General features: G+C 45.1%; 1 protein-coding gene across 1 annotated transcript in view; it reads right to left on the bottom strand.

Moving 5' to 3' along the window:
- ncf4 (neutrophil cytosolic factor 4) overlaps positions 1 to 21,804 on the bottom strand; it is a 77,009-nt gene that overhangs the window by 29,841 nt on the left and 25,364 nt on the right. Inside the window, exons 5-7 of the mRNA XM_060849130.1 lie at positions 10,940 to 11,067; positions 7,888 to 7,945; positions 3,665 to 3,763 (exon numbers count right to left, since the gene is read on the bottom strand). Of these exons, the coding sequence (XP_060705113.1) occupies positions 3,665 to 3,763; positions 7,888 to 7,945; positions 10,940 to 11,067 (285 nt within the window). The remainder of the gene's footprint in view (positions 1 to 3,664; positions 3,764 to 7,887; positions 7,946 to 10,939; positions 11,068 to 21,804) is intronic.

Genomic DNA, 21,804 nt, shown 5'->3' on the forward strand with positions numbered 1-21,804 from the left:
TGGAAAATGTCCCAGCTTATCCAGCCTTTAATCCTGGGGGCACCCTGCCCCCAGTGATGAAAGTAAAAGTCCCAAGATACAGTTCAAAGAGCAACAGACAGTTCCTATCAGTCAATAGCCTGATCAATATTTATCTATCTACCAATGACTTAAACAAAAAACCAACTCCAGATTACCTGGTCATTATCACATTGCTGTTTGTCAGAGGTTGCTGTGCATAAAGTGATTGATGCAATTAATACATTGTGACACTGACTTCAAAAGTGCTCAGTAGATTCAACAAGTTCTTGGGATACCTGGTGCTTATGAAAGGTGGGATTTTGTCAATGCAAGTTGTCCTTTGGGTACAATTAGTGCTCATCAAAACATCACTTAGAGTTTGCAGCGGTTTCTTGCTGCTGACCCTCTGTTAATTTTGCTCATTAACAGTGTTGAAATGCAATTTGATGTCTCCACTTTCCGCTGAGCTCCCAGCCTAGGTGCACTTCGAGCCACTGAACTAAAGTTGAACCCGAGAATTTCTGGTTGAAGCTAAGCTTTCTCTGCTCAGCACATAGGCAAACTATCAAGTACCAACAGTAAGCAACCCTGAAAAACCATGCCTGAGAAACACACACAGACACAAAGAGCATCCTATTTACACAAAACCCAACTAGGGTGGCACAGTGGCTCAGTGGTTAACACTGCTGTCTCACAGCGCCTGAAAAAGGGCTCATGCCCGAAATGTCGATTCTCCTGCTCCTTGGATGCTGCCTGACCTGCTGCGCTTTTCCAGCAACACATTTTCAGCTCTGATCTCCTGCATCTGCAGTCCTCACTTTCTCCTGGGATAGTCATTGGGAATGCAGGGTTACAGGGATGGGATGGGATGCTCTTCAGAGAGTTGCTGTGGACTCGATGGGCCGAGCGGCCTGTTTCCATGCTGTAGGGATTCTATGAAATCTGATCACAAGGGCATTATACCTATGGCACAGTGGGATAGCAGCCCTGCCTCTGAGCTGGGAGCACCAGATTCAGGTCTCAATCACCATGAGAGCTATCTTTGTTACATGACTGAATGATTACCAACTTGTAAATCCTTCCAAAACACACCAATGGCAAGGAATAACAGCAAGATAGATTCCTGTTCAGTTACATGATGGGAAAATGACAAAGTCTTTTAATATCACAATCCATAGCTTTGGACTACAACATGCATGTTGAAGCGAGTGTTGCTGTTTTGTCATGTATAGAATCATAAAAGAATCACAGAATCCTTCCAGTGTAGAATGAGGCTGTTTGGTCCATTGGGTCTACACCAACCCTCCAAAGAGCATCCTACTCAGATTCAGACTGACCCTTACCCTATCCCCATAACCCTGCACTTTGCCATGGCTAACCCACCTAGCCTGTACATCCCTGGACACTATGGACAAGTTAGCATGGCCAATCCACCTAACTTACACATTTTTGGACTGTGGGTGGAAACCAGAGTACCTGGAGGAAACCCACACCTAGCCTCACCTTAGATTGGCCTTGGAGGGAGTACAGCATTTGCAAGAATTATACCTGGACTTCACGGGTTAAGTTATGAGAAAAAATTATACAAATTAGGCCTGTTTTCTCTAGAATTTAGAAGTTAAGGCATGATCTGATGGAAATATTAACAAGAAAGATAGGGCAGATAAAGAGAAACTATTTCCATTGTTTGGGGATTCTGGGACATGAGGGCGTTGCTTGAGAATTAGGGCCAGAGTCTGAATTAGAATGGTGCTGGAAAAGCACAGCAGGTCAGGCAGCAACCATGGAGCAGAAAAATTGACATTTCGGGCAAAAGCCCTTCATCAGGAATAGAGGCAAGAAGCTTGCAGGGTGGAGAGAAAAATGTGGGGGGGGGGGGGGGGTCGGAGTGGGGAGAAAGTAACATAGAGTACAATAGGTGAATGGGGGTGGGGATGGAGGTGATAGGTCAGAGAGGAGGGTGGGGGAAGGTAGTAAAGAGTACAATGGGTGAATAGGGGTAGAGATGAAGGTGATAGGTCAGAGAGGAGGGTGGGGGAAAGTAGCAAAGAGTACAATGGGTGAATGGAGGTGGGGATGGAGGTGATAGGTCAGAGGGCAGGGTGGAGTGGATAGGTGGAAAGGAAGATAGGCAGGTAGGACAGGTCATGTGGGCGGTGCTGAGCTGGAAGGTTGGAGCTGGGGTAAGGTGGGGGGAGGGGAAATGAGGAAACTGGTGAACTGAGAATTAGGGCCAGGCCATTCAGGAGAGATGTTAGGAAGCACCTCTCCACACAAAGGACGGTAGGTGTTTGGAACTCTCTTCCACAAATGGCAGTGGATTCTAGATCAGTTGTTTATTTTAAATCTAAGGTGGATATATTTTTGTTAAGCAAAGGTATTAAGGGACATGAACCAAAGGCAGATATGTGGAGTTAGGCCACAGCTCAGCCGTGATCTCACTGAATGGTGAAACAGACTTGAGGGGCTGAATGGCCTACTCCTCTTCCTCTATTCCTATATATTCTCCTCTTCTCACCAAATTTGTTCCGGCAATTTTCAAGTTTCAAAAAGGGGTTATAGTGGGAAAAATTGGAAACACTGGCCCACAAAAACTTACTTTGCAAGAATTTATCAAACTGCCTTTACAAAGTTAATGTTAGAAATGCTTTCCTCAATCTTCCAGGCAGTGCATTCCAGATCACAACAATTTACTGCGCAAAAATATTCCTCATCTGACGTTCGGTTCCTTTGCAAATCTAGAGCCTCTGATCATTCCATCAGTGGAAACTGTCTATCCTTACAACATCAAAACACTTTATGATGAATAATGTGGTCTGAAAGCATTGGTGCTGAACTTCTATGGCAATGAACTAGTACTGCAGTTGTTGGTGTAGTGATTACTATCTCTTAGTCCAATAAAAATTATGTCCAGGACCAACAGGGACTTGCCATTGTTGGAGTGTCAATCATCTGAATGCACCAATCACTGTCTCAGGATTCTTTAGCTCTGACTCTTAGCGGCTTGACTAGTGTAACATTATAAATTTATCTGATGAGGATAATGATCAGAAGGTCACTGTGCCCTTTTCTTCCATTTGTCCACCTGTCTGTCTAGCTATCCATCTATCTAGCCCTCTGACTGCATAACAATCCCTGTCTCTGTCTATCTATCTGTATGTGTTTTTCTTTATCTGTCTATTCATCTGTCTATACCTATCCATCTGACATTCTATCATCTGTCTGTCTCATATACCTGTCTATCTACACATCTGTCTGTTGATCTGCACATGTATTTGTATCTGTCTGTCTGATTGTGTAGCTACTTACAGATATATCTACTTGTTTGTATCTATACACCTGCCTATCTCTCTGTCAGTCTATCTATCTCTCTTTCTAACTGTACATCTGTCTGTTCATCGATAGATCGATTGATCTATCTGTCTATCTATCTATGTATCTATCTGTCTGTCTGTGTGTCTGTATGTCTGTCTGTCTATCCATCTATCCATCTATCTGTCCGTCTATCTATCTATCTATCTATTTGTCTATGACACCTAAAACTATTTAATTAAGAGATATGCACGTGGAAATTGTCAAATTTAATATCATCCCACATTATTGCATGTAAGAACATATTACATTTCCCACAAAGCTAGACACCGAGTAGTTCACTTCAACTTACCTCCAGCCAATCATTGTTGACCCTCTTCAGAAGGTAGATAATGTCACCAGTTTTGAACGTTAATTCCAAGTCACTGCTCCCAGTAAAATCGTACACAGCCTGAGATGGGTGGGAGGAGGGGGCGAGTGAGAAAAACCAGGCATCAACACTTGAAAGCAATGTGTGATATGAATACACAGAATTAGCATTGGGATAATTACAGGGGGACAACTGTGGTGCAGCAATCATAGATAGATGGATAGGATTAGCTCTCTGAATTTCAGTAATCTCTTCTAGTTCCAGTTTTCTAACTGCACGTCTTCCTTTGCTCCACCCATGCCTTCAATTAAACTCCACCAATTGAAGTTCCCTTCCTTAGCCTATGTTTTTTCGACTTACAGAATCATTGAGTCATCCAGGGCAGAAACAGGCCCCTCAGTCCATACTCTCCATACAGACCAAGTTTCCCAAACTAAACTAATCCCACCTGCTTGCATTTAGCCCATATCCCTTCAAATATTTCTTATTCATGTACTTATCCAAATGTCTTTTAAGTAAATTCCACATACAAACCACCCTCAGTGTGAAAAAGTTGCCCCTCACATATGTTTTAAATCTTTCTCCTCTCACTTTCAAAATATGTCCCTAGTTTTGAACTCCCCAAAGACCTTTGCTGTTCACATTATCTTTGCCCGTCATGGTTTCATAAAACACTATAAGGTCACCTCTCAACCTCCTACACTCTAGTGGAAAAAGTCCCAGCCCATCCAGCCTCTCCTTAAATCTCAAACCCTCCATCCCCAGCAACATCCTGGTAAATCTTTTCTGAACTCTTTCCAATTTAAAATATTCTTCTTATAGCAGGGTGACCAGGATTGGACACAGCACTCCAACTGGGAAAATGTTTTAGAGGATGCAAAGACAGAAAATACATTCCTTCTTTAATGCTGGGGTTTTGATTTGCCTTTGAGATGTCCCCTTCTGCAATTTGCCTGGTTCCGCCTCTGTCAAGTGCCTTTCCACAGTAAAGTGTGCAGTTGTTATGTTTGTACAATCAGCGAGATGGAGTAACAGAGTCAGTCACACCCAGAAACTTGTTCTCCTGAGGAGCCTTAAAGCATACAACAGAAAAGGTTGGGGTTTAAGGTGGCAGTTCTGGAGCATATATCTGACTGCCCGGGGAGAGCCAACAGCAGGAGATTTGCACCTCTGTGCTGGCCTGGCTTTCTGCCTATTGACAGGTGTGGCCGTCCCTAAGTACGGAAGCGAAGAGTGCCAGTCAAAGGCAAGGAGTTGAGTTTTCACGGCAGTCTTTTGGACACCATGTCAGCATCACAGTGCCTGCAAAGACACTTAAAGGCCCCTTTAAGAAAGAAGCAGCTCAAATTCAAATGCACTAAAGTTGCCTCAACAGCACGGAGTGGACTCCGAAAGCCTCAGCACTTGCCAAGCGGCTGTTTGATTGACCTTTAACCTCTTCTTTCATTATACAACACCAATTTGGCAAGAGAGTTTACACGTGTGCATCCATTACTGGCTAAATACACAGCAGCTATGGAGAACAGCTGAGCCCTGGCCAAGCCGACACTAGGATTTTCCGATGGGTACAATGCTGCATTGTGTTACCAGACAGGAGGCTTACTGACTTTCCAAATTGTTTCAGAACAGCAGCTAGTTCCTTGTGCACCACTCAAAAAGCAACGCATTATCAAAACTTCGGAGCAACATTTAAGAAATAAAAATGCCTTAGTCAGATGTTTAATTTGATGTAATGCACTTGTGTTATGCAGTCAAAATCCACTTTTCATTATTACCTAATCTTTCTTGTTTATCTGTTTTGCAGCTCATTAAGTAATAAGTATTCCTGCATCTACTCTTCTCTTGTTTACACCCTGATAAAGGTCAGAAAACAGCAGATTTCGTGACCTCCTCCACCAACATCCACCCCACCCCCACCCCCTGGCTCCACCCCAGCAACTGATTCTTGTGCTCACTTCCAGAGGAGATTGTTGCAAAAACCAACTTCCATGATCATTCTTGGCAGTTTGTTGATCATGACATAGCAGGAACAAAAGGTGGCTCAGTGGTTAGCACTGCTGCCTTGCAGTGCCAGGGACCTGGGTTTGATTCCCCCCTCGGGTGATTGCCTGTACGGAGTTTGCAGGTTTGCTGTGCCGGTGTGCTCTGGTTTCCTCCCACAGTCCAAAGATGTGCAGGTTTGGTGGACTGGCGATATTCAAATGCCCACTGTGTCCAGGACTGTGCAGGTTAGGTGGATTTACCATGCTAAATTGCCCATAGTGTCCAGGCTTGTGCAGGTTAGGTGGATCAGCCACAGGAAAGTCTGGGTGGGATGCTCTTTGTAGCGTCAGTGTGGACTAGATGGGCCAAATGGCCTGCTTCCACACTATAGGGATTCTACAATTTTAACAAAATGAGTGATAGAAAGTGAAGCCAAAGTCATGGGGGATATTTCTTAAAAGATCTTCCACAGGATGTGGATATGTGGAATAGCCCAGTATTTGTTGTTGCACACCCCTCATTGCCCTTGAGAGCTTGGTCATTACGATTAGTGATGATGAGAAGGTCTGCGTTACCAAACATTTGGAGTTGCTGTGGAAGTCTGCCTCCAATCCTCTTTGTTGAGAACGTTTTTAGTAGTTTGTGGGGTTATTTGTTCATCTGTGGGACAAGGGTGACACTGGCTGGGCCCAGCACTTATTGCCTGTCCCTAGTTGCCCCTTGAGACGTTGGGGATGAGCTGTCTTCTTGAAGCACTGCAGTCCACCTGCTGTGGGTTGACCCACAATATCCTGAGGGAGGCAATTCCTAACGGATGGACCTCACATAGTTCTCGGCAGATTCTCTGATGTTTGGTGACAAGATAAGATTTATTACATCTTACAATACCTACAGTACAGAAAGTGGCCATTCAGCCCATTGATTCTGCACCAATCCTCCAAACAGCATCCTACTCTATCCGACAGCTAATCCTTCCAGTCTGCATGTCTCTGGGTATGACAGGCAATTTAGCATGGCCAACCACCTAACCCACAGATTGCTGGACTGTGGGACAAAACCAGAGCACCCAGAGGAAACCCACACAGACATGGGGAGAATGTGCAAACTCCATACAGACAGTTGCCTGAGGCTGGAATCGAACCTGGGTCCCTTGCGCTGTGAGGCAGCAGTGAGCCATTGTGCTACATTGTACTAAGGGTAAAATGAGGATAAAAGATATGCTTTGTCTCCAACCACAACTGTCTAGAAATGTCTTGATATTCTAACCAGTTGCTGTATTATGTATTGAAAGTTGGCAGAGCTTTAGCTAAACTCAGATTAATCTTTTCACATTCATTACCTTATTCCCTAATAGTGAACTGCCTTCTTGAACCATCCCCCTTCTTGTAAACTCCTTAGCCTGCATTTTCCAAACACACAACCACTTCCATCTAGAAGGACAAGGGCAGCAGACACATGGCAACCCCACCCCCTTCAAGATCCCCCCAAGCCTCTCTCCATCCTGACTTGGAAATATATCAGCATTTCTTCTCTACCGCTGGGTCAATAAAACTGGAATTCCCTTCCTAAAAGCATTGTGGGTTTGCCTGCACAAAAATAGGCAGCTCACCACTCCTTTCTCAAGGGCAACTGGAGATAGGTGGTAAATGCTGGCCCAGTCAGCGGTGCCTACACCCTGGGAGTGAATAAAAAATCTACAGTCCACATGTGTAGAGACACCCAGGATGTTGGTGGGGAGGGAGTTCCAGGAGGTTTCCCCAGCGACCATATAGGAAAGGCAATAGAATCCCTACCCAGAATGCTCTAGGGGTTGAAGCTTGACTTGCAGGCTCTGGTGTTCTTATTGACCTTCTTTAAACATGTATGTGTCTACAAGATTTGTTCCATAGACATGTGTGTGTGCGACTGCTGACTTTGCCAAGCTGACATCTGCTGTGATGCACACTGCGGTCAACTAGCCACAGATCATCATACAAACACTGACCACTTGAGCCAAGGACCAATGATGGAACTGAGCTGGTCAGAAGACCATTGGGTGGCATAGGGTAAGTTGGGCTGAAGGGCCTGTTTCCATGCTATAGATCTCTAGGACTCTAGGAGAAGGAGTTAAAAATTGAAGAGACAGAGGAACAAAACAGTTACTTTTATGTCAAAGATGGAATAATTAACATACTTTGGCCAGGTAATGTGTTGCATTAATTTAAGTCTTTCAGCCAGCCTACCTCTGCCTGTGGAGCTTCTGATTTTTCACCCACTTCTTCCTTCTCTGTTTGGGTTTTGCTAAGTAACAAATTAAGAATTATTAGCGTTGTAATCACATAATTAAAGTAAGTGCACTTCACTAAACAAAGGAAGAATTGAACTGAGATGAGGAGTGACATCAATTATGAGTGCATTGTAGATGCAAACACCTCAAATTATTCCACATTTCTGAATTACCCATTTGTTTTCTCTGTTGGTTTTCACACTGCGAAAGTGCTTGCCAAAGTGCTTTCTCAGATCCCTTGGAATTCTCTGACTTTGTTTGCGTTTGACCTTCACCCTGACTATAGGACTTGAACACAAACATTAGGGCTGAACCCCCAGTGAAGTACAAAGGGAGTGCTGCACGGTCAAAGATGCTATCTTTCAGTCCAGACATTTAAAAAAGTATTGAGCCAGCTGGAGACAAAAAAAAATGTTGCACTATTTCTAAAAAGAGCAAAGACCCCAGCATCATGGTCAATATTTGTCTTTCAACCATTATTACATTGCTGATTGTGGGATCTTGCTGAGTACTACTTGGTTAATGTGTTCTCCTCCTTACAAGACAAATAGACAAAGTCTTTTCCCTGGGGTGGAGGAGTCCAGAACTAGAGGACATAGGTTTAGGGTGAGAGGGGAAAGATATAAAAGGGACCTGCGGGGCAACTTTTTCACCACGGAGGGTGGTACGTGTATAGAGTGAGCTGCCAGAGGAAGTGGTGGAGGCTGGTACAATTCCAACATTTAAAAGGCATTTGGTTGGGTATACGAATAGGAAGGGTTTGGATGGATATGGGCCGGTGCTGGCAGGTGGGACTAGATTGGGTTGGGATATCTGGTCGACATGGACGGGTTGGACCGAAGGGTCTGTTTCCGTGCTGTACATCTCTGTGACTCTATAATCTGACTACATTTCAAAACTACTTTGTTGCTATAAAGTGCATTGGAATATCCTGGGTTTCTTTTTTATTCAGGGTGTTCAGAAGGTTGACTGCTTGGAAGTTAGGATGATGCCTCCTCGGTGTGAAAGACCCAATAGCAGTTGGAGAAGAACTTGATGGGTTTTACCATTGGCCCCAGTGCCAGGTGTCTCATTACTACACAGAAAGAAGGAACTTACATTTATACAGCACTTTTCACAGTCTCAGAATACTCTGCATTTCCATCAAGCTAAGCAAATTTGATGTGTTGTCAGTTGGCCAATGTCAATTCAATTTGGAACCAGCCCACTCAGTGAGACAGAAAACTTCGATCCAATTTTGTGGTTCGAGTTTATTAACCACTCAGTCTTACATTTTTGTCCCCTAATCAATCTGTTCAGAGATATTATCTGGAGCAGGTGGGATTTGAACCCGTTCTCTAGGTCCATGGGACACATCACCTCTGCACCACAAGAGGACCCCCTTCTACCAATGATGTCTGCTTTATTTTTAACCTATTTTTCTGAGCAATCTGTTATTACACAACCTTGCAGCAGGTGGGGATTGAACTCAGGCTTCCTGGTTCAGGGGTGAAGGACATTCTCTCTGCAGCAGAAGGGAGCCCCCTCTACCACTGTGTCTGCTTTTCTTCAAACCTATTTTTCTAATCAACATTTTCAGAGATGCTAATACAGACACCCAGATCAGGTATCACTTGTACTCCTGCTTGGGATGGGAACACTACCTCTGTACCGCAGGAGGTACCTTGGCTCTGCTTTATCATTTCTTTAACCACCACTGCACCCAAGAGGGCTCAGCAGGATGTTTATACCATTCAGAGTACACTCCGTCCACAAACCTTTCCCACCAGATCTCACAGCAGCAATGCCACTGGACAAATGGTCCAGGGGCCTAGATTAGTGACCTGGGGTTCAAATCCCACCATCGCACAAAGGCAAACTTGAAGTTGGTTCATAAAGTCCATTCAGTGTCATAAACTCTGGAATTGAAAGCTAGTCTCAGTGTTATTAGCCATGAAACTAGCATCAATTTCTGTTAAAACCTCTCTGGATTCATTAATGCCCTTTAGGGAAGGAAATCTGTCGCCTTTACCCGGTCGGGCCTGCATGTGATTCCAGACCCATAGCAACATGGCTGATTCTTAACCGCTCTCGAAAATGACCGAGTGAACCACTCAGTTCAAGGGCAATTAGGGATGAGCAACAATTCTTGACCTTGCATATGACACCCATGTCCGAAAGAAAACAAATCTCCTCAGTAACTTCTTTAAAAATTGCCTGTGTCACTAATTAAAAGAACAGTTAATAGGCCCAACCCCACCATCAATGATACAATGAGGGAAGGGGGTGAAGAGAGGGAGGTGGGTGAAATTAAAATGGAGTTGTTGGTGAAAATAATGGAATCTCCAACCATCTCCTTTGAAAGGCTTCGAGGATTTGTGCGATATCTCCATGCAAACCTGGGTGTGAACATACCTTCCCAATCAATCAATAAATCAATTCACCAATCACTCGCTTAATTACTTGATATATTAACAATGATAACCAGGTAAATGATGAGGGACTTTTCTTTTTGATATTGATACAGGCCAATATATTGGCCAGGCAGATGCTGGAGATTACAGTCATGATTAGAATGGTGCTGGAAAAGCACAGCAGATCAGGCAGCATCTGAGGAGCAGGAGAATCGATTTTTCGGGCAGAACCCCAAAGGCTTCCTGAAGAAGGGCTTATGCCCGAAACGTCGATTCTCCTGCTCCTCGGATGCTGCCTGGCCTGCTGTGTTTTTCCAGCATCACATTTTTCAACTCTGGACTCCAGCATCTGCAGTCCTCACTTTCTCCTAAATGGGCCAGTCTAACCAGGACGACACCTCTGCACTTTGTTGAACAGCGCCATACAACACGTGATGAATTGGGCGAAATGAACTGAGCATTAGTTCTGGAAAAGAATTCAATCAAGTGCCTCAAGGGAAACTCACACCGAATGTGAGATCCGTATCCCAGTGGCACTGGGAAAACATTGCATTGTCCTGGCAATCGTGAGGATATGAACAGCCAATGGAATCTTCAGTAAACACCGTTACTCACATTTTCCTGGTGCTAGGCCTCAGTCGCCGTAGTGACCTTGGTATCCGGTCAGCATCCTCAGCCGTTTGATGGAAGAATAATCGGAGATCTTCATCAAGGAGAATCCTGGTTGGCAGTGCAAGAAGTTTCTGGAATCCCATACAACATGAGAAAATTATCAGCCAGTAAGAGATACCATCTGACTTTATTTTATCTCACCACTGTTAAACCTTCAGTTTAATGATGAGGTTTTCTCAGATGCAACTTCCTTTCCTTGACCAATAGGACGTTGGAGGTTAGAGGTCAGAGTGCTATCCAGCCCCCAGTACAAAGGGATGCTTTTCTTTTCGGAATTTTCCCATCTATCCCACCCCCCGGGTTAAGAGACAAAACTCAATGTTAACACTCAAGGCAGTACAGAGGGATTCCAGCCTTCATTTAAAGCCAAGACTCCAGCTCCATGCTTGAAACCTGAAGTGATTTGAACAGGGGCCAGGTGGATCTCATTCACTATGAAATCCCTACTGAGGCTGTTAACCTGGGCAAATCAGGGAGCTCTGGCTGACAGAGATAGAGTCATAGAGTCCTACAGCATGGAGACAGGCCCTTTTGCCCAAACTGGTCCATGTCAACCAAAAATGTCCATCTACACTAATCCCATTTCCCTGCATTTGGCCCATATCCTTCTAAATTTTTCCTATCCATGTATTTGTCTAAATGCCTTTTAAATGTTGTTAATGTATCCACCTCAACCACTTCCACTGGCAGCTCATTCCATATGCGTACCAGCCTTTGTGTAAAAATGTTGCCCATCAGGTTCCCTTTTGTTTTTTTTCCCCTCTAATCTTAAACTGATGCCTTCTAGTCCTCGATTCCCCAACCCTGGGGAAAAAGACATTTACCCTATCTACGCCTCTCATGATATTGTACACTTCTATAAGATTCCTCCCCCCCCCCAGCCCTCAGTCTCCTATGCTCTAAAGGAAAATGTCCTAGCTTGTCCAACCTCTCCCTGTATCTCAGACCATTGAGTCCTGGCAACACCCTTGTAAATTTCTTCTGCACTCTTTCCAGTTTAATAACATAGGGTTGGTGCGGTGGCTTAGTGGTTAGTGCTGCTGCCTCACAGAGCTCGGGGCCCAGGTTCAATTTCTGCCTTGGGCAACTGTCTGTGTGGAGTTTGCACATTCTCCCTGTGTCTGCGTGGGTTTCCTCCGGGTGCTCCGGTTTCCTCCCACATTTCAAAAGATGTGCAGGTTAGGTGAATCGGCCATGCTAAATTGCCCATAATGTTAGGGGCATTAATTGGGGTAAATGTAGGGAAATAAGGCTGGGGTGGATTACTCTTCAGAGGGTCAGTGTGGACTTGTTGGGCCAAAAGGCCTGTTTCCATACTGTGGGCAATCTAATCTAATCCTTCCTATAGCAAGGTGATCAAAACTGAACATAATACTCCATGTGCAGCCAACATCATATATTATTGCAACATAAGACAAGATAAACAGGAGAGACAGAGATTCGCCTGACTGTAGGGACAGAGTCTGAGTTGGCTGGTCCGAGCCCAAGTACTGCGCCCATGTAAACAAAGAGTGACTGAGTGATGGGATACCGGCCTCCTTACTGTTAATTTGGAACCTGGTCCTGTTTTGAAGGAGAACGGGCAGTTGTCTGTGGAGACCTGATCAATATTTGTCCCTCAGTTAACATCACAGAAATAGACTGTGCAATCATTATCACGTTTCTGTTTGTGGAGATTTGCAGGATGCTATTTGACTTCTCTGTGTTCCTACATTATAATAATTATGTTTCAAAATGGTCATCATGGCTGTAAAGAGCCTTGGAGACTGGAGCTCATGAAAAAGACATGAGACAATTGCAAACTTTTTTTTGATGAACGTTTAAGGAATGAAGAAGATCCACTGCCTACGGCTAACACATAAAAGATGGGTGGCACTCTGACTTATGGGTAGCACGGTGGCTCAGTAGTTAGCACTGCTGCCTCACAGGTCCAGAGACCTGGGGTTCAGTTCCAGTCTCGGGTGACAGCCTGTGTGGAGTTTACACATTCTCCCCGTGTCTGCATGGGTTTCCTCCAGGTGCTCCAGTTTCCTCCCACAATCCAAAGATGTGCAGGTCAGGGTGGATTGGCCATACTAAATTACCTCAGTGTTCAGGGACGTACAGGCCGGGTGGGTTAGCCATGGGAAATGCAGAGTTACGGGGATGGGGGAAGTGGGTCTGGGTGGCATGTGCTTTGGAGGGTTGGTGTGGACTCGATGGGCCGAATGGCCTGCTTTCACACTGCAGGGATTCTGTAAGGTACCAGAAACAATGCCAATGCCCAGGGAACACACCACCCCATTAGGTGGTACCTTCAGTGGAGAAAACATTTCAGGACACATTTTCAGTCTGCCCCCTTAGCCTGTTTGAACCATTCTGGTTAAACCTTATCTCACATCATTCAGCACCTTGCATGCCTCTCTGAAATATTCCCTAATTATGGCCTTCAAAGAGTCACTTTAATTGTTAGGCAGGGCTGAACAATCAGTGGTTACAAATCACCCATTATGTAGTCTGTCTGACATGAATAGAAAGGCAAATTTGTACAGAGAAAACTACAAGTCTCTATTTTAAAATCCCACATAAAAGCTGGAAATCTGGAAGAAACACAGAAAGTGCTGGAGAAACCCATCAGCGAGAGAAACACAGTTAACGTTTTGCATCAAATGAGCCGTATTCCGAATTCTGAAGGTTCTCTGAAGAACAGAATTCTGAAGAGTCGAAACATTAGCTCTGTTTCTCTCTCTATAGAAGCTGCCAGACACTGTAAATCTAATCTAATCTAGTCTAATCTAATCTAATCTGGTATGGATTCAGAGGGCTGAATGGCCTCCTGCATTGCACTATTCTATTCTGTGCACGACAAAGACTCTCGACAGAAGAGGGTGAATAGAGAACTGGGAAAGGGGAGTTAAGGGACCCAGGGTGTCTCCCTCGCCTTGCTGGGTTTTCTAACACAGCGTCAAAATGTGTGGTGCTGGAAAAGCACAGCAGGTCAGGCAGCATTCAGAGCAGGAGAGTCAGCGTTTCAGGTATAAGCCCTTCATTTAGCTCTCCTGCTCCTCGGATGCTGCCTGACCGGCTGTGATTTCCCAGCGCCACACTTTTCGAGCCTGATCTCGAGCATCTGCAGTATTCACTTTCTCCTTCCTACCACAGCAACTGAGGCAAATACTTTCATGCTTTTGAAAGGAAAGTGGATGAGAAAATGGAACAAAAATGTTTGCTGCGAAATTGGGGTGATGTGGATGAAATGCAACAAGATGTATGTCAAGCGTTAACATCGACACAGACTATTTGCACGAAATGATCAGTGACCGTGCTGCATACCATCTGGAATTCAATGTTAACCATTGAATCTGCTCAATCTCCCATCTCCTCCCCTTCAGCTATTTCAACACCATTTACGTGTGGTTTATTTTCCCCTGAGTTTGTACAGCTCCGTATATTTGACCATTCACTCGATTTTCCCAAACCACGTGGAAGCATCTCTGGATTCTCCTCCCTGCCGGTTTTGTGTAGTCTGAAAACTTGGAGATATCACCTTTAGTTCCCTCATTTAAATCATTAATCTTTATTGTGAATAGTTGGGGTCCAGGTAACGATCCCTGTGGTACCCCAGTTAGCGCGACCTTGAACATTTAGCACTTTTATATATTCATTGAACCATACAGCACAGAAACAGACCCTTCGGCCCAACGTGGCCATGCCAACCAGGTTTTCTTACCTGAACTAGTCCTGTTTTCCTGTGTTTAGCCCATATCTCTCTAAACCTTTCTTATTCATGTACCTTCCAAATGTCTTTTCAATGCTGTAACTGTGCTCACCTCTACCATTTCCTCTGGCAACTTATTCCATATACGCACCACCCTCTGCATGAAAAAAGTCCCCTACCCTGGGGAAAAGACCTTGTCTATTTATCCAATCCATGCCCCTCATGAGTTTATAAACCTTTATAAGGTCACCCTTCAGCCTCCAATGCTCCGGGTGAAAAAGGTCCCAGCTTATCTAGCCTCTCCTTGTAACTTAAATTTTCCAGTCTCAATAACATCCTTGTAAATCTTTATTGAACTTTTTTCTGTTTATTGACATCCTTACTATAGCAGAATTTATGTAGAACTCCAAATGCGGCCTTGCCAGTTTCTTGTGCAGATGTAACATGACATCCCAATTGCTGTCCTCAATTCACTCACTAATGAGGCAAGTGTGTTAAATAGCCTCTTCACCACCTGGTCTACCTAGAACACCACTTTCAAGGAACTGTGTATCTGCACCCCTAGGTCTCTCTGTTTGACAACACTCCCAGGGCCCTTCCATTAACTATTTAAGTCCTGCCCTGGGTTGTGTTACCAAAATGCAACACCTCGCATTTATCTGCATCCATCTGCCAGACCTCAGCCCACTGGCCCAGTTGATCAAGATCCCATTATACTCTCAGACAGCCATCTTCACTGCCCACTATGCTGCCACTTGCAAACTTACTAACCAAATTGTTTATATAAATGACAAACAATTATCTAAGAGAGTGTTCGCATTCATAACCCATTGGTGTTGAGATCAGAACTTACAAATTAGGGTAAAATTTTGATCCAGGCCTACTTTCAGGCTAAGACTTAGAGCTACATTTTCTGGTATTTCCTCACGCCAAGAGTCTCAGATTGAAACTGGTCCCTGGATTTCATCAGCATCGTCAGTATGAGAAGCTGGCATGGATCAAATTTTACAGGCAATGCGACCGAAATGAAGGGATCAGAATTAATGTCCATTCCCCCTTGCTAACAGTTACTCCTGGATACAGTCTGGCAGTGAATATACATGGGCCTCACAGATTCAGTCACAGAATCATACAGCACAGAAACAGACCCTTCAGTCCAACCAGTCCACGCTGAACATAATCCTAAACTAAACTAGCTCCACCTGCCTGCTCCTGGCCCATATCCCTCCAAACCTTTCCTGTTCATCCAAATGTCCCTTAAACATTGTAATTGTACCCACATCCACCACTTCCTCAGGAGGTTCACTCCACACGCGAACCACCCTCTGTGTAAAAAATTTACCTCATGTCTTTTTTAAGTCCCACTCCTCTCACCTTAAAAATGTGCCCCCTCATCTTGAAATCTCTTATCATGGGAAAAAGACAACTACCATCAACTCTATCCATACCCCACATTATTTTATAAACTGCTATCAGGTTACCTCTCCTACACTCCAGTGAAAAAAATCCCAGTCCATCCAGCCTTTCTTTATAACTCAAACCTTCCCTCCCCAGCAACATCCTGGTAAATATCTTCACTCCCGCTCCTCTTTGAACCTTTGCCTTGTAAGGATTTGATGCAGTTCATCCCGAAGCTTAATTTCTTTGCAGCTGTTAAAGCACACAGAGCATTAGACTTCCTAACTTGCTCTCTTGCACGAAGCCACCTCAAATCCTGAGCTACACAATGAATAATGCTGGCCATGACTTCTGGAACTTGTGCTTGTTGCTCACGACACTCTGCGAGGATTCGAGCCCGTGTGTGCTGCAGCCTGAGGGAGCGCAGCACGGTCGAAAGGTGCTGCTTTTACAATGAGGGGGTAAACCAAAGCCTGCTCTGTCGTCCTTCAGGCCGGTGCATTCCGTAGAGGTGTACAGCGATGCTCCCCCTCCCATCGGCCCCGTTGGCTAATATCTGGCCTTGAACCAATATCATTAAAATTCAGATGGTTCCCGAGAGAAGGTGGGGAAAACTGCATGAGATAAACTGCTCACAAGGACGGCTGGTGTAGGCATGACAGCCTCTTCCTGTGCTTTAACAGTCCTGTGATTTGATGTTTAGAGCGCTCTCTGTGGGATCTTGCAGTGTGAAAATTAGCTGCTATGTTTTGACTATACTTCAAAAGCACCGCGTTGGCTTTAAAGCTCTAAGAAATGTTTTGAAGTTGCTATGTGAAGCCACAGTCCTTCCAGACTTTTACTCCAATGTTCCTCATTTTAATCCAGGTCTATTTTTGAAATTTTATAGCTTTCCACTGATGATTCACCATTGTGTTTGGTTCTGTATTCATTTGCACTTGTATCCCTCCTTTACCCTGGTCTCTTACCTTTCCGTTTTGAAGATGGAATAAGTTTCTGAGCATTTAACCCTGCCCAACCTCTCCAGAGGTGACCATTGACCTACAGGATATTCTGGGGACAGCTATGAACTGTTTCAGGCACATCTTTAATCACCCAATTAGGTACAGCCTGAGGCCTAACACTGGTTGGAATTCCTCTGAAAGCCAGAAGCTGCGTGTGTTGTCATTTAACTCTGTCTCTCTCTTGTCTGCTGTATTGACGCCAGCGAAAGATCCCGCCAAAGAAAAGATATTTGTGAATCTTATGGACCTCTGTCATTACAGCCATCTTCACCCAGACAGAGTTAGGGCTGGGCAACAATATAGATGTCAGTCTCTCAGGGTAGTGCTGAAGTGATGAAGCGCAAATATGATTGTAGAGGAAAGGGTGGCACTGTGGCTCAGTGGTTAACACTGATGCTTCCCAGCGCCAGGGACCTGGGTTCAATACCAGCCTCGGGTGACTGTCTGCGTGGAGTTCGCACGTTCTCTCTGTGTCTGCGTGGGTTTCCTCCGGATGCTCCCACAGTCCAAAGATGTGCAGGTTAGGGTGGATCGGCTGTGCTAAATTGTTCAAGGATATGCAGGCTAGGTAGGTTAGCCATGGGGAATGCAGATGGACGGATCTGAGTGGGATGCTCTTCAGAGGGTCCGTGCAGACTCAATGGGCAAAATGACCTGCTTCCACACTGGAGGGATTCAGTGACCCTGCATCACAAAGATGTGGCAGACTAATTAAGTGCAAGAGTTTAGTTTTCACAAAGGAGGACACAATAATGTCCCGAAGATGTTGGGTTACACAGGGACGAGTGAAGTGGAGGAATTCAAGGAAAGCAGTATTGGTAGGGAAATGGTTTTGAGGAAATTGACGGGATTAAAGGCCAATAAATCGCCAATAATCTACATGCCAGTGTATTAGGAAAGCAAGAGAATACAGAGTTGTGAACACACCCCAGTCCATTGTGCAAACCAGCCTTCCATCCATTGACTCTGTTTCTGTCTCAGGAAAGCAACCGACATCATCAGAGACCCCTCTCACCCTGGTTATAATCTATTACACCCTCTTCCATTGTGCAGGGATATAAAAATTTGAATATTCGTATAAATAGATTGAAGAACAGCTTCTTCCCCTCTGTTATTGGACCTTTGAACGTACCTCTCAAATATTAATTCTGAGCTCACCCTCTGCACCTTCTCTGCAGCTGTAACACTGCATTCTGCACTCTGTTCTGCCACCCTGATGCCCTTTGCATGGTATGAGCAGTCTGTACAGCACGCAAAACAACACTTTTCACTGTATCTCGGTATATGTAAAGTAAATCAACCAATCAATCAAATAGAGGATGCTTTGGTGGTCAAGATTCCATAGACTTTGGATCAGGTCTTATGGTTTGGAGGTAGCTTGTGTTTAGCACTGCTGCCTCACAGCGCCAGGGACCTGGGTTCGATTCCACCCTTGAGCGACTGTCTGTGTGGAGTTTGCACATTCTCCCCCGTGTCTGTGTGAGTTTCCTCCTGGTGCTTCGGTTTCCTCCCACAATCCAAAGGTGTGCAGGTTGAGGTGGATTGGCCGTGCTAAATTGCTCCATAGTGTTCAGGGATGTATAGGTGAGGTGCATTAGTCAGGGGTAAATATAGGGGAATGGGTCTGGATGGGCTACTCTTCGGAGGGTTGGTGTGGACTTGTTGGGTCGAAGGGCCTGTTTCCACATTGTCAGGATTCTATACATAAAAAGGAAGTGGAGAAACAGGGAATTATAGAGTGGTCAGGCCCTGATGTCAATTGTAGGGAAAATGGTCAACACCAATATGAAGGATTTAATTGCGTAGCACTTTGGAAACACTAAAAGAATCAAACAGTCAGGATGAATTTATGAAAGGAAAAATCATGCTTGACAAATCTACAGAAAGGTTTTTAGGATGTTTCTCATAGAGTTGATTAAGAAGGTTCTCGATAAGGTCCTACATAAGATTTACACATAAGTGTAAAATTAAGCGCATGGGATTCGTGGTAGTGTGCTGATATGGGTAGAGAACTGGCAAACAGAACAGGAGGTAAGGAGTAGGGATAAATGGGTCTTTTTCCGAGTGGCAGTCAGTGGGATACCACAGGGATCAGTGCTGGGATCCTAGCTATACACAACATGTTAATGATTCAGATGAGGGAACTACATGTATTATTAAACACAGAGTTGGACCTTTAGGAGATTTTTATGGAATTAAACATCTCCCATAGTCCTCGTTGGCTCCACACTCACATTGGCCAGTCCCAACTCATTGATCTCTGAATCCTCCCTCTGGCCATTTGTCACTGATTGAATAACAAGCTTAACTGGAGCATTCAAGCTTTCTGTGAAAGATCAGGACTCTATATTGGTCCCTATTTCCGGTGTCTGAACTCTGATGAAAAGCCTCCACATTGCCTTCACAAATTAACTGTCCTTAGGGCGGCACGGTGGCACAGTGGTTAGCACTGCTGCCTCACAGCACCAGAGACCCGGGTTCAATTCCCGACTCAGGCGACTGACTGTGTGGAGTTTGCACGTTCTCCCCGTGTCTGCGTGGGTTTCCTCCGGGTGCTCCGGTTTCCTCCCACAGTCCAAAGATGTGCGGGTCAGGTGAATTGGCCATGCTAAATTGCCCGTAGTGTTAGGTAAGGGGTAAATGTAGGGGTATGGGTGGGTTGCGCTTCGGCGGGTCGGTGTGGACTTGTTGGGCCGAAGGGCCTGTTTCCACACTGTAAGTAATCTAATCTAATCTTAATATTCCCCACTAACCTGTTGTCTCAAATAGCTTTGCTGAATTGGATCCTGCTACACTCATATACAAACACAATCTTCTTCCTGTCTTACGAACCCCCAAAACCTACAGTGTAGATCACTCATTCCTGTAACGACTGCAGCTACAAGAGTAGATCAGAGGCTAGGAATCCAGTGAGTCGTAAGACACCTCCTGACCCCCCAAAGCCTGTCCATCATCTTCAAGGCACAAGTTAGAGATGTGATGGAATACAGAGCGACCCCCGTAACCATAGATCCAGTTAACACGGTTTCCGTTACCCGCGGCCTGAACACATAAAAGGAACATTCCAGAAGCAGGGACCAGGAAGGTACGTTTCCCATTTAAATGAATGGGTTAGTACCTATCTGTGGTTTTGGGCTTGCGGATAGGTGTTGGAACGTATCCCCCGCGGGTATGGGGCAGACCACTGTACTCCCCACTTGCCCTGGATGGGTGCAGCTCCAACAACACTCAAGAAGCTTAAAACCATCCAGGACAAAGCAGCCCACTTGATCAGCACCACATCCACAAATATTTTCACTCCCACCACCACCGATGCTAATTTTGTGCCATTATTTAAGAAAGGCTACAAGGTAAAGCCAGAGACCTACAGATCAGTGAGCCTGACATCAATAGTGGGTAAGTAGATGGAGGGGAATCTGCAAAACAAGATCTACATGCATTTGGAAAAGTAAGGACTGATTAGGGATGGTCTGCATCTACCGCCACAAGATGGACTGCAGAAATTCACCAAAGATCCTTAAACACTTTCCAAACCCATGACCAGTATCACCCAGATGGTGAACAGCAGCATCTGTATAAGAATATGACTGTCTGTAAGTCCCTCTCTGAGTCACAGGCCACCCTGACTTGGAAACCTATCACCATTTCTTATTTGTCATTGATCAGAATCCTCAAACTCCCTCTGTAACAGCGGAGGGGTTAATAACAAGAGGCATAGAATTAAGATAAAGGGTAAGAGATTTAGAGGCAGTTCATGAATAATTCTTTCGCCCAGAGGGTGATGGGTATCTGGAACTCAAGATGGTAGAGGCAGGACCATCACAACATTGTATATGGACAATCACTTGAGGCATCATTGCATACATGGTCAAGTAGTGGAAAATGGGGCTAGAGTAGTTAAGTGCTTGGTGAACAATGAGCCAAAGGCCCTTTTCCTAGCTCTTTGACTCAATGACCAACAGCTTTCCTTGAGTAATTAGTGATGGACATTAAGTGCTGGCTTTGGCAGTGACTCCCACATCCTGCCCAAAATTTTTTAAAATAACGGTGGCTTAGTGGTTAGCACTGCTACTTCGCAGTGCCAGAGACCTGGGTTCAATTACTGCCTCAGGCAACTGTCTGTGTGGAGTTTGCACTTTCTCCTGTGGTTTGTGTGGGTTTCCTTTGGGTGCTCCGGTTTCCTCCCACAGTCCAAAGATGTGCAGTTTAGGTGCATTGGCCATGCTAAATTGCCCGTAGTGTTCGGTGAAGGGATAAATGTAGGGGAATGGGTCTGGATGGGTTGCTTGTCAGTGTGGACTTTTTTTTTAGATTACTTACAGTGTGGAAACAGGCCCTTCGGCCCAACAAGTCCACACCGACCCGCCGAAGCGCAACCCACCCATACCCTTACATATACCCCTTACCTAACACTACGGGCAATTTAGCATGGCCAATTCACCTGACCCACACATCTTTGGACTGTGGGAGGAAACCGGAGCACCCGGAGGAAACCCACACAGACACGGGGAGAACGTGCAAACTCCACACAGTCAGTCGCCTGAGGCGGGAATCGAACCCAGGTCCCTGGCGCTGTGAGGCAGCAGTGCTAACTGCTGTGCCACCGTGCCGACTTGTTGGGCCGAAGGGCCTGTTTCCACACTGTAGGAATCTAATCTAATTCTACCCTCTGGTTCCCAGCTCTTTTGACAGTGGGAACAGTTCGTTCT

This window comes from Hemiscyllium ocellatum, chromosome 33 (assembly GCF_020745735.1).
Source record: "Hemiscyllium ocellatum isolate sHemOce1 chromosome 33, sHemOce1.pat.X.cur, whole genome shotgun sequence".
NCBI classification, from domain to species: Eukaryota; Metazoa; Chordata; class Chondrichthyes; order Orectolobiformes; family Hemiscylliidae; genus Hemiscyllium; species Hemiscyllium ocellatum.